Here is a 12878-nt window from a genome sequence, read left to right on the forward strand (position 1 = left end):
TGGAACACTAACTCAGCAGTAAATGTTTTTCACTCTTAAATGCTTAACAGCTAATCAAAATGAGAAATTATGAAAATCACCATTTTCTATGAAAAAAGAAAGAACAGAAAAAAAAAAAATCACCTACCCTAGGTAGGGAACAATTTTAGTAAACCAAAGCTGGGTTCAAAATGCCCCTGGGCTACATGGAAGCCTTTTTTTTTACGCTGCGTTCACGTACTTAACTAACTTCAAACAATCTTAAGACTAATGGAGAACAGGTAATGAAGGCATCAACAGGTGAAGTTTTACAACATTTCATGAAAATGTTTGTCTATTTTAGAGCAACAGTTAATAACAAACTACAATGTAAATACATTTAAAGTGCTATGAACTTACGAGAACACTAACAAAGTCAACGCGACTACGCTTAACACTTTACAAAACCACACGTTAAAACCCTACAGGTGTTTGTACTCTTGTACTAGAGAATGAAGAGGAATGGTTTGAATCCGAGGTGTCAGCACCAGTCCTCGGTGGCACAGCTTAGTGTTTTGTAGATTTTAAGGTACTTAGAAAGCTTCAGGAGTCACATCGGGGGACGTTAAAACGCTAAGCTGTGCCGTGCTGCACACGTCATGTTTGAAAGAATCCTTATTTAGATGTTCTGGATATTGTACGTGTGTCGAATGTTCAGAGTGTCTTTCAGCATTAGGTCTCTCAGTCGCCACAGGGCGTCGGCCATAGTGGTGTGAGCCCCCTTGCTCTTCAACCAATGAGAAGGAAGTCGACTTTCCTGCTCTTTTGTGAGGCGTACATCTTTCCTACGGGCTGGGATAAAACACAGACACAACTTTACTGATACAGCACGCAAAACAACTGACTCAAAAGGCTGTTAAAGCAGCAGTATGCGAGAATTGTTGAAATTTATTTGTTTTTGCTCATGGGCTCCCCCTACAGTTGAGAAGTGCGTTTCAATTTCACTCCACTGCAGTAAATACAGATCACGCTTTGAGCGCCCCCTTGTGGACAGCTGTACATGTGCATTTGTTAACAAGCTGGGAGATACAGAAGCAGCATTTGAAGGCGTAGAAGCATGTGGACTGAGGCGTTAGAGTAATACCACAGGATTTTACACTAATATGACTTGGGTTACGAAGCGTTACGCCGTCCTGGCAAGAGGTCTTGTAGTGAAGCTCCACCAAAGTTCCATAGCGCAGTAGCAGCGTTCCGGCCCGGCACCAATAGCCTGTTACAGTCAGTGGAGCATGATTTTGATGTTGTTATTTTACTATGCAATTGCTACATAATGTTGCTTTAATGGGGGTCAATGTACATATTTATACAGATGCTTCTGTCCACAGTGAATGCAGGTATAACCATGGTGATTTTGATAGGGTAACCTCAGTCTCCCATGCACCTTTCAGTTGTGTTTTTTTGTGCCAGTGGTTCTCAAACAGGTTCTCCCAGATGGTCCAGATGTACCTGGATGTAGTTTGACACAATGAATAAAGCGTGGAAAACACCGTAAGTGCTCACCTGACAGTGTCTGGTCCCATTTGCTGACAGTTGAAGACTCTGCATTGAGGCCTTCGATGTACCTCAGGTAGGCCTCTGAGTGGAGGAGTCTTTGTGGTTTTGGTGGAGGAGCCACAAATATAGGTGTAGAAGGCTGCTGGAGGGCAGGCTGCCCCACCTGCCCCTGCCCTGGGTAGGGTGGTGGAGCCTGCTGATTGGTACCCATAACACCCACCTACAGACATACGTACATACCTGGGGTTCAATGCAAAGCTCTGAAAGAAGCACTAGGAGAGCTGGTGTGAGAGAAAATTCACACTTTCAGATGTCCACTGCTACTGTCCATATGAGATGACCTCTCTTAACACGATTTGTTTATTAAGTGTGTAATAATTTAGCTGTGTAGTTTTCACTGTACCAATAAGTAGCTTTCTTGGTTATACACTCACTGTGCATTAGATCATCTCCACTGACCGTACGAACGTTGTTAGCCTCCTTTCCCTTCAATAGTCAGGACCCCACAGGACCACCACAGAGCAGGCATGATTTGGGTGGTGGGTCATTTTTAGCACTGCAGTGACAATGATATGCTGGTGGTGTGTTAGCAGTGTGTGTTGTACCGTTATGAGTAGCAGATCAGACACAGCAGTGCTGCTGCTGGAGTGTTTAAACACCCCAGTGTCACTGCTGGACTGAGAATAGTCCACCAACCTAAAAGACATCCAGCCAACATCAGCGTCCTGTGAGCCCTGATGAAGGACTAGAGGATGACCAACTAGGTAGGAGTGTCTAACAGAGTGGACAGTGAGTGTTCATACAGCACTGCTGTGTCTGATCCACTCGTAACACCAGCGCAACACACACTACTAACACACTCGCCGCCACCATGTTAGTCAGTGTCACTGCAGTGCTGAGAATGACCCACCACCTAAATACTACCTGCTCTGTGGTGGTATTGTGGGGTCCTGACCATTAAAGACCAGAGTGAAAGGAGGATAACAGAGTGTGCAGAGAAACGGATGGACTACAGTCTGGAATTATAGAACTACACAGTGCTCCTATATAGTAAGTGGAGCTGATGTGATGGACAATGAGTGGAGAAACAAGGTCTTAATGTTATTAAGGCTAATCAGTGTATATCATTCGTAGGTGCAGTGCAGTTGAGGAGCCTACGACTGTTTAGGTACATCAAATGACCTAAGAACTAATAAGTTGACGTTTACAGGGCATTCACAACTACTTTTTCTGTTCTACATTACCTGAGCTCCATACGGGTTTCCTGCAGTCCCAGGAGCCATTCCATTTATACCTGTGAAGGCAGTCGTAGCACACACATATGAGAGCACTGAGTTGTGGGCAAATGGACATCACAAACAGTAATCATGTACTGACCAATGGCCTCATGTACAAGCCTGTACACTTCCATCTAGTAAGCAATCACCAGTGGTGAAGGCACTTAATCCTGATGGCAGCTACACCTTGATTATTAGATGCTTATTTCATGACTGTTAGGAAAAATAAGGATACCTATTGTCTCTATGTCTGTGACTGGATTGTAATTCTGGACTATTCAGGATGATAACAGACCAATTGAGTCCTCAAGAAGACCTCATCTCTCTTCTCCAATCCAGTTTACACAAACATGCCCCTGAGCCTATGGTACAGGTAGCCCCTCCAGTGTGAGTTAAGAGAGGCAGACAGGAAGCAACTGCAGAAGTGGTGGTGGCAAGGGGGGCATGTCACTGTGGAGTTGTCCTTACCCGGGGGGTACGGCATGCCTGGCAACCCGGGCATGCCCTGCAGGAGGTGGTGGGGTAAGACAGGCACCCCTATGTGATGTGGCGGAATGCCAGCCATACTAGCAATGCCATCAACGGGACCTGGCAGCGGAGGCATGGGTGGCCGGTAGCTACCCATCATGCCTTTTGAGGAGCGAGGGGAGGGAAAATGGCAACACAAGAGAATCCATGCATCAGTAAAAACATGCAGCTAGCTATGGACGTGGAACTCATGCACAGAAGAGATAGACAGGTTATTGCCACAGGACATGACAGAGAAACGTGTAGTTTTTAAAACGGGTTACCCGAGCTATTGCTACTATGTACATTCATGCACATGCAACTGATTTACTTAAAGGAATATGATATCCAGCATTTTTCTCAATCTGCATCTGCTGCATCTGTATTATATAGCCGATTACCACAGACCACAATTTGGATACATTAGTGTGCGCAGATCGAAAAGTACAAACTTTCAGCCGATTGCAATAAACCAATCAAACAAGACCAATTTAAATATCTTAACACAAATAATATCACAGGTGCTTTCATCAAATTCAACAACAATGCCACCTTTAATGACGACTGCAGTCCCAGAATTACTCAACCCCTTCATGACAAGGGTCTGTAGTACTTCGTAGAGCAACCTTTTGCTTGGAGGAAGATGCTTCCATGGGATGAAGATGAAGATGAAGCTTGGGTGTCAGTGGACCTTTCGACATGACAATGATCCCAAGAATAGTCCCAGAAGAGTCCCAGAGTCAACCAAGGCTTGGTTTCAGAAGAAGTCCTGGAAGATTCTGGAGTGGCCATCACAGTCACGTGACTCAAACCCCCATAGTGACCTGGAGGCCACTGCCCATAAGGAATGAGCTCAGATTCCTCAGGAATGCTGCCAGAAGTAGGTATCTGGCTATGCATCACATTTGTAGCTGGACAGAACTGCAAAAGGGTGACCTACTAAGTACTGATGACACTTGTCACGAAGGGGTTGAGTAATTCTGAGACTGCAGTAGAAAGGCCACTCAAGAATCTCCCAGGATGTCTTCTGAAACCAAGCCTCGGTGGACTCTGAGGTATGTTTGGGATCATTGTCCTGCTGGAAGGCCCAAAGATGCCCAATGTTCAGCTTCCTCATAGAAGGAAAATGCAAAATGATGCTCTACTAAGTACTAAAGATGCTTGTCATAAATGGGTTTGAGTAGTTCTGAGACTGCAGTCATCCAAATCCGGAGAAAGAACCTGTAATATCAGTTGTGTTAAGATATTTAAATTGGTCTTGTTTGACTGGTTTATTGCAATCGGCTGAAAGTTTGTACTTTTTGCTGATAAACTTTGCAGTGGAGGTTCAATTACTTTAATTGCCACTGCACATAAAAATATAGAAAACCTATTGACTCAAAATCCACTTACAATAGAAGACAGATTATTAAGCAATGGACAGTTGCTTTATTATCTGCCTACTGGCTTCTATTACATATGATTTTGAGCCAAATTACTTGCTGTTCTTATATCAAATACAGGAAAATGTGATCAGATTGTCTGCAGTAGTATGCTTTATGCTACAGATGTGTCAGACATAGCTCCGGAAAAAATAAGAGACCACCCCACATTATCAGTTTCTCTCGTTATAAGTATTTATAGGCAGTGTGTTTAGGGAAATTAAACACATGGAAAACATATAAAAATATTTGCTATTTAGAGAATTTATTTGCAGAAATGACAACTGCTCAAACACAACTGCTCAAATAATGCAAATAAATGATTATTCAAACTTAAACAACACAGTACTGATATTACAACATTTAAAAACCACAATGGTGAAATAACCTTGACTGCCAATTATAGCTTTCACATCTTGGCAGGCTCTCCACTAGTCTTTCACATTGCTGCTGGGTGACTTTATGCCATTCATAGGATGCAAATTAAGGTCACTCAGCTTTGTTTGATGAAATGCCTGGATTTAAATGGCTACCATACATGTAGAGATGAAAATTTAAGAAATAAAAATTAGGTGGTCTCTTAAGTTTTTCCAGAGTTGTATGTAGAAAAACATAAAAAATGCTTAAGAATTCCTTTACAGAACAATCTACTATGATGACAAGAGTATGATGCATTCAGAATCATCATATCTTCTCAGAGTGTAAACTTGAGATGTTAAAAACACTCACACAGTGACGTACGTAACTAAGGATGAATTAGGAAGATATGAGGAATGGCTGGAGAATTAAAGCGTGCTAGCAGTTAAGCTTCTTATTGCGGCTCTGTGTGGCACCGGTGAGGTGTATCCACCGCGTCTGAGAGGGGTTACCTGACATAGGTGTCATGCTGTGGTTAAGCATCCCCATAGGGGTCGGAGGGGGCACCACCCCCATGAGCGCCCCTACTGGGGTACCTGCTCTCGGGGAGTTCTGCTGCTGAGCCGCCCTCTCGCGCTCCTGCTGCTCGGCTACTTTAGCTGCCCGCTCTGAAACACACACACACACACACACACACACACACACACACACACAGAGACACACATGCAAGATTTAGCCTGAGTGACCCAAACTTATCATTCATCGATCAATTACGTTCTAAGTGTTTCTTAACTGCCCTGACCTTCATACTCAGCTTTCTTAGCTGACTCCAGGTTTCTCCACTCTGTGCCTACAAGGCGGCTGAGCTCCCCGAAAGAGAAATCTGGGTGCTGGGCCTTGATCACTGCCCGCATCTCACTGCTGAACAGGATGTAGCCGCTCATATTGATCTTCCTCTTCGCGCCTTCCTTCTTCGACAGGCCCTTAATGGATTTGGGTGTGGACTGCGAAGAAGAAAGTGAGAGATGCGGTATGGAAAAGGCTTTTTTGCCCTCTGGGTATCTGCATGTGCATCTGCTGAGATGATGCGAATAGCTAAACAACGGCATGTAGGCAAGTAAAGTCCCTGAAGAAAAAAAATCACTGCGTTTCCAGAGTCCTGCATGAGCGATATACAGATATACACATACCAAATATGATCACATGTATATAGTAGCACTATAACAGTGATGATAAGGCTCCGCCAACCTGTGCAGGTGTATACTGCATCATGTCCATGTCACTGGATAGTGGCGTTTGCAGCTGAGGCATGCCTTGGGCATCTGAGCCCTCGCCATCGTCATCACCCAGCTCCTCCAGCTCTTCATCCGTCATGTCGGCAAACTTGGCCTCCAGCTCCTCGATCTTCTTGTCCAGCAGAGGAGATGGCTCCTTCTGAGGCACTATCAGCTTTCTGTCACAGAAACAGACACAGCTCGGTGGCAATGTTCACCAACGATGGATGATGAAGAGTCTAACTGCTGTGTATGAAATGGCCCCCTAATCATTACTGCCACTATTGCCTACAGTGAACTGAGTTGCAAGCACATGAATTCGTGGCCTAACATTTTCACTTATCACTCATAACAATTGGTATTTTCCAAAAAATATGTTCTGCAATAATTTCCAAAGCTTAAGACGGCCTCATACTTAGAGTCTTAGAGTGTAAGAGGTACATGGGTAAGCTATTAAAATGCCCAGTTTAATTGGGTGAATTACTAAAATTAATGTCTAATTTAACTGGATTAAAAGTAGGGTTGGTTATTAAAGTGCTGTTATTTTCTACATAAGTAATCCGAAAAACTTGTTTATTAATAATGTTTAAAAGGTTAGTTTAGATCTGCCTTTCCGACAAGTTGTCTCCAGTGAATAGGTTTAGTTGAATATTGAAAATCTAAATGTTATTTTACAAAGTTTATGATAAGCTGTGAAATACAGTTATTTACTGTTACAAAAAAAGGCCTAAATAAGAAAAACAGCAACTAGTGTCTTAAGAAAATAATGAAGAGAATATTTGAATATATATATATATATATATATATATATATATATATATATATATATATATATATATATATATATATATATATATATTGGGTGAACTGCATTTAAGAATATCCTAATTTTTTCTTAGGAAATCTTCTATGAATTTGGCCCCTGATGTCTGCTTTAAAATGCTAATCTTTAAATCATTTAAAGGTGCAGTCATTTTTTTAAATACAAAAGTACTGACTGGTATCCGGCAGTATCCGCCGATAGTATAAGGTTTAAGCATTCAGAAAAAGTGGAATTGTTCCATCTCTACTCTGTGCAATGCTCAGCCACACTGATCCTCTCCATATTTTAATGGGTTTAATATACAGTGAGTCCAAGAAGTATTTGATCCCTTGCTGATTTTCTTTGTTTGCCCACTAATAAAGACACTATCCTTCTGCACTTTTAATGGTAGATATATTCTAACATGGAGAGACAGAATATCAAGACAAAAATCCAGAATATAATTTTAAAGAATATATTTTAATTAATTTGTATTTCAATGAGGAAAATAAGTATTTGATCCCTCTTGCCAAACACACTCAATACTTAGTGGCAAAGCCTTTGTTTGCAAGCACAGCGGTGAGACGTTTGTTGTAGTTAACCACAAGTTTAGCACACACACCAGGGGGAATTTTGGCCCACTCTTCTTTGCAGATCCTCTCTAAATCATGAAGGTTGGTGGGCTGTCGCTTGGCAACTCTGACCTTCAGCTCCCTCCATAGATTTTCGATCGGATTGAGGTCTGGCGACTGGCTGGGCCACTCCATGACCTTAATGTGATTTTTCTTGAGCCAATCCTTTGTTGCCTTTGCTGTATGTTTAGGGTCGTTATCATGTTGGAAGACCCAACCACGGCCCATTTTCAGATCCCTGGCAGAGGGGAGGAGGTTGTCCCTCAGGATTGTGCGGTACATGGCTCCATCCATCTTCCCAGTGATGCGGTGAAGTAGCCCTGTACCCTTGGCAGAGAAACACCCCCAAAACATTATGCTTCCACCTCCATGCTTGACGGTGGGCACAGTGTTCTTGGGGTCATAGGCAGCATTTTTCTTCCTCCACACATGGCGGGTGGAGTTGAGGCCAAAAAGTTCAATTTTGGTCTCGTCTGACCACAAAACCTTCTCCCAATAACTTGGTTCATCTTTCAAATGATCATTGGCATACTTGAGGCGCGCCTCCACATGTGCTCTCTTCAGCAGGGGTACCTTTCGGGCACTGCAGGATGTGAATCCATTGTTGCGCAAAGTGTTGCCAATTGTTTCCTTGCAAACTGTGGTCCCAGCTGCCTTCAGGTCATTTGCTAACTCCTGCCGAGTGGTTGCAGGACGATTTCTGACTGTTCTCAGCATCATTGCCACCCCACGAGGCGAAATCTTCTTTGGAGCACCGGGCCGAGGTCTGTTGATTGTCATGTTATACTCTTTAAGCTTTCTGATAATTGCACCAATAGTTGTTACTTTCACATCCAACACCTTACTAATCTTTTTGTAGCCCATTCCAGCTTTGTGAAGGTCAACAATTCTGACTCTGAGGTCCTGTGACAGCTCTTTGGTTTTACCCATGTTGGAGACTTGAAATCTGTGTGATCTGTCTGATTCTGTGGACAGGTGTTTTTCACACAAGTGATTAGTGAGAACAGGTGGCTTCAGGTCAGGTAACAAGTTGATTGGGAGTGTCTAACTGGTCTGTAAAAGCCAGAACTGCTAATGAATACTAAGGGATCAAATACTTATTTCACTCCATGAAATACAAATCAATTAATATATATTCCTTAGATTTATTTTCTGGATTTTCTTTTTAATATTCTGTCTCTCCATGTAAGAATACATCTACCATTAAAAGTATAGAATGATCATGTCTTTATTAGTGGGCCAACGAAGAAAATCAGCAAGGGATCAAATACTTCTTGGACTCACTGTAGTTCTAAAAAAGGTAAAAATGCACAAACTTGCCTAAAATAATAGATTTCGTCCTCCACTACTTTGGCAGAAAAGGAAAAGCGTTTGAGGCCTTTAAACTTCTTCATCTGTTTCTCGCTTTCAATGTAGCGACTCTCACACAGCAACACGTCTTCTTCTGGCACTTCGGTCGGGCGGCACGACAGGTAGTCTTTAAAAGAGGACACTGCACACTTCCCTAAGGAGCAGACAGGTCAGGTGTGAGAGGAGGTTCTGTAATTACTCTTCAAAACTGTGATCAAAGAAGGTAACTCCCTCAGTTGGGTCTATCTAGAAAAGCAACCACTATTTGATCATCTGCTAAAGATCTACTACTAAATGGGTTAAAACTCAGGATCTACAGGACCAGTCACTTCATTGGTTTCCACTTAAAGCCAGGTATACACTGTGTGATTTTAGCACATTTACAAGCTAGATTTGGTCGTAGCTGACTTAATTTTAGGATCTGTCCAAACTTAGCTTGACAAAGGGCTAATAAAGGGAAGCAATGCCGGATTAACTGCCCAGTCGAGCTCAGAGAGAGCAGTCGGACAACTGGATGGATTTCTGGCGATTTCTACAAATTTGGCCACTCTTCTCACAGTCTGAGCAGTCTCACAGGCCGAATTCCGAGGTGCACATAGTACACTGCACTGTTTATAGTATACCGATATTGAAAATTTAATTTGCCAGCTGCCGAAAATGACAAAATACACAGAGCCAGTTGAAATGACACCCCTACACACATGCACAGTCAAGTCGTAGCTTACCTCCAGTTCTCTAAGCAAAATGGAAAAAACGCAGTGTCCACGTTTTTTTTTCCAGCCACCTGCAGGTCTATCTACTTTTTTTCTTGAAATTTCAGAGCACAGCTCATTTTTTATATACAGGGTGCCACGTTCTGCTGAACTGAGGTAGACAGAACTCAGGTGCAGGGTGAGCACCCACCTCGCAGCAGGTCACTCGGAGTAACTCCTTTCATATAGAGTGAGCGTATAAATCGCAGGCTTTGTCTGCCCAACACGAACCGTTTAAACGTGCAGTGCAAGTTATCATAAAAGTCCAAGGTTTCCAAAAGCGCACAGCGTATGCCTGGCTTAACACTTGTCAAAGATGGATAAAGGACTGGAGGATACCTGTAATGCAGGTCATCGGGCAGGACTCCTCCAGGTTGCTAAGGAACACTTCCTTTTTGTAGAACATCTTGGTAGGCTCGTGTTCAGTCTCTTCGGGGTAGATGAAGATCGGGCCGAAAAAGTAGGCAGCCCCATCTCGCACCCACATCTTCTCTATCCTGTTAAAATAAAGACCCACAAGTAGATCCTCTTACAGTGCTGTAGCACTGAAGCATTGCCACATAATACAGAACTACTAGAACGGTCAAACCCAGCCTCTTTCAGAGCACATGCTGAAGGTGAAGGTCACAGGAGCAGCTCAGAATAACACTAATGTATTAAAATGTATTTTTATCTAGGTATAATGGCGCTGCCCTTGAATCTAAGCATAGATCTAATCTATGAAGTTGATGTACAGTATAAGGACAAAAGTTTTGGGACACCTGCTCGTTCCCTGTCTCTAATGCGCAGGAAAGAAGGCTCCCTACTAGATTTGGGAGGAGCATTGCTGTGAGGATTTGATTACATTCAGCGATGATTACCACCTCACCTCATCCTCAACTGCCTAACATGTCACCAAAAGCATTGGATGGAGCACCACCAGTTTTCCACTGCTTCATGCCCCAATACCTCTCTAATCCCACACCTGGCATTAACCATGGTGCCATTAGGTTCATGTTTATCTGCTCCAGAGAGTCCTACTCTAGTGGCAATACTTCTCTACAGGGTATGTGTGTGCATTTGCACATCGCTGTCAGCAATGGGAGCAACTTAAAGTAGCTGTCATTAGAAGGAGTGTCCACAAACATTTTGACATATAGTGTATATTCAAAAAATTAGCATGATAAATTATATGTCCAGAAGTTTGTGGACACTCAGTCACTGCAACAGATGGGGGACAGACTGCTTTCGAATCCGCTTGACTTTGGAAGAAACACTGAATGAGCAGATGTCCACAAACCTTTTTTGTCATTTAGTGATTTAGTGTTGTAGAGGATGTTATTGCAGTACCTGCCCACTCGGTGGCGCACCAGGCCGTGAGAACGAATGTATACACAGTCGCCCACTTTAAGCCACATGTCATTGTAGCTGAGCTGCTCGTAGTACTGACAGCCTGGCTCTCCGTTGCTGACCTCCACAGGAACGTCCTCCTTCTCCTGCAGACAGGTGAGGTCATCACATGCCAGACACAACACACAACAAATCAACATTCTGGTTCCTGGCGTTGTGTAATCACATCAGGGTTCTCTGTCATGTTTCTATGAGGAAACAATAGCACTGATAAAATACCGTCTCTGGACAAAAGTATTGGGACACTTACACATTACACCTAAAGGAGCTTTTATGACATCCTGTTCTAAACACATTAATATGGAGCTGGTCCCCCTTTGCAGTGCTAACAGCAGGTGTGGAGCTCTGCAGTTATTGAGTCTGCAACTTTACGTGGTCTGATACTCTGTGACTGAGTTGCTGGGGTTCCTAAACGCTTCCACGCTCCTTCAGTAATACCACTCACAGCTAATGGTGGAAATCCCCAGCTGACCTGTTGTTGCAGCAGTGGCTCCTATTACAGAACAATGCTGGAATTCAGTGAACTCTCTAGAACCACCTATTCTTTCACTAATGTATGTAAATGCAGACTGCATGGCTGAATTCTGAAACACCTGAATTCACTGATTAAGAGGTGTCCCAATACTTTTGTCCATATAAAGCTTATACAGTGTTTCGCTGACCGATCACCTTATCGATAATGGAGGCTACAGTTTTGTTATCCTCTGCTGGTTCTGAAGGCTTCTCGGTATCCGGCTTAGGAGCGAACATAGAGGCCACTCGGACCACAGGCAATGGCACATCGCGAGGCACGAACTTCACTGAACTGAGAGGCATGGTCCACATCTTGATCTTCTTAAACGATTTGGTTTTGGCAGAGTAGCGTGACTCGCAGACGAAAACGTCTTCTGGTCTGAAGCCCTCCGGGCTGAGCTTGAAATACTCCTGAAATGATAACATCCAGCAAACCTGTACCTGTAACAACTGACATTTAGCATTCACCCTATAGCAGGTTAGTCTACCCATGACGCAGCCTGGGCTGCTTTTAAAATTGTGTACAATACAGTAGGGGTGTAAGAAAATACTGATATATTGTGTAAGTATTGTGATATTATGCTTAATACTGTTTCAATTCTCACTTAATTAAAACACAATATTCATTTTTAATTAATAGTTTACATGCAAAGATTGGTGGCAGGCAGTGGTTCATTGTTTGTTGTGTTTAAACCCACACTAGATGGCAGTGTTGTACTTCAAATCCCACTGCTCTGATTGGATAAAAAGGAACATCTACTTTTACTCAGATTCTATGTACATAATGATGTGAGGTGAGGAAAGTGGTCATGTAAAATTGTATTAAGCCACACAAACCTTTGAAATACATGAAAAAACGTAAGATATGAGCCCTTAAACAAAAGCATGTATAGAAAGACTTTACCTTCACGAACATCACCACACATTTGCCCAGAATTTTGCTGACTGGGACTTTGTTGTAGTAGTCACTTTTGAAGACTTCCTTCTCTAAGAATTTGCGGGTGGCGAGATGGAAGGTTTCACTGGGTCTGTAGAACCAGCAGCCATAAAGCCATTTCTCCCCTACAGATACAAACACACATTCAGGAAAAA

At 42.9% G+C, this 12878-nt stretch overlaps 1 protein-coding gene across 2 annotated transcripts in view; it reads right to left on the reverse strand.

The window, feature by feature from the left end:
* pbrm1 (polybromo 1) overlaps nucleotides 1–12878 on the reverse strand; it is a 27419-nt gene continuing 14541 nt past the window's right edge. Inside the window, exons 19-30 of one of the 2 annotated variants that reach the window (XM_072666166.1) lie at nucleotides 12691–12848; nucleotides 11943–12197; nucleotides 11214–11359; nucleotides 10224–10381; nucleotides 9103–9286; nucleotides 6323–6527; nucleotides 5877–6078; nucleotides 5587–5742; nucleotides 3258–3419; nucleotides 2757–2806; nucleotides 1519–1732; nucleotides 1–810 (exon numbers count right to left, since the gene is read on the reverse strand). In XM_072666166.1, coding sequence (XP_072522267.1) covers nucleotides 638–810; nucleotides 1519–1732; nucleotides 2757–2806; nucleotides 3258–3419; nucleotides 5587–5742; nucleotides 5877–6078; nucleotides 6323–6527; nucleotides 9103–9286; nucleotides 10224–10381; nucleotides 11214–11359; nucleotides 11943–12197; nucleotides 12691–12848 — 2063 coding nt within the window. In that variant the 3' untranslated portion in view covers nucleotides 1–637. The remainder of the gene's footprint in view (nucleotides 811–1518; nucleotides 1733–2756; nucleotides 2807–3257; nucleotides 3420–5586; nucleotides 5743–5876; nucleotides 6079–6322; nucleotides 6528–9102; nucleotides 9287–10223; nucleotides 10382–11213; nucleotides 11360–11942; nucleotides 12198–12690; nucleotides 12849–12878) is intronic. The other variant, XM_072666167.1, reaches the window with a different exon arrangement.

This window comes from Salminus brasiliensis, chromosome 21, assembly GCF_030463535.1.
Source record: "Salminus brasiliensis chromosome 21, fSalBra1.hap2, whole genome shotgun sequence".
NCBI classification, from domain to species: domain Eukaryota; kingdom Metazoa; phylum Chordata; class Actinopteri; order Characiformes; family Bryconidae; genus Salminus; species Salminus brasiliensis.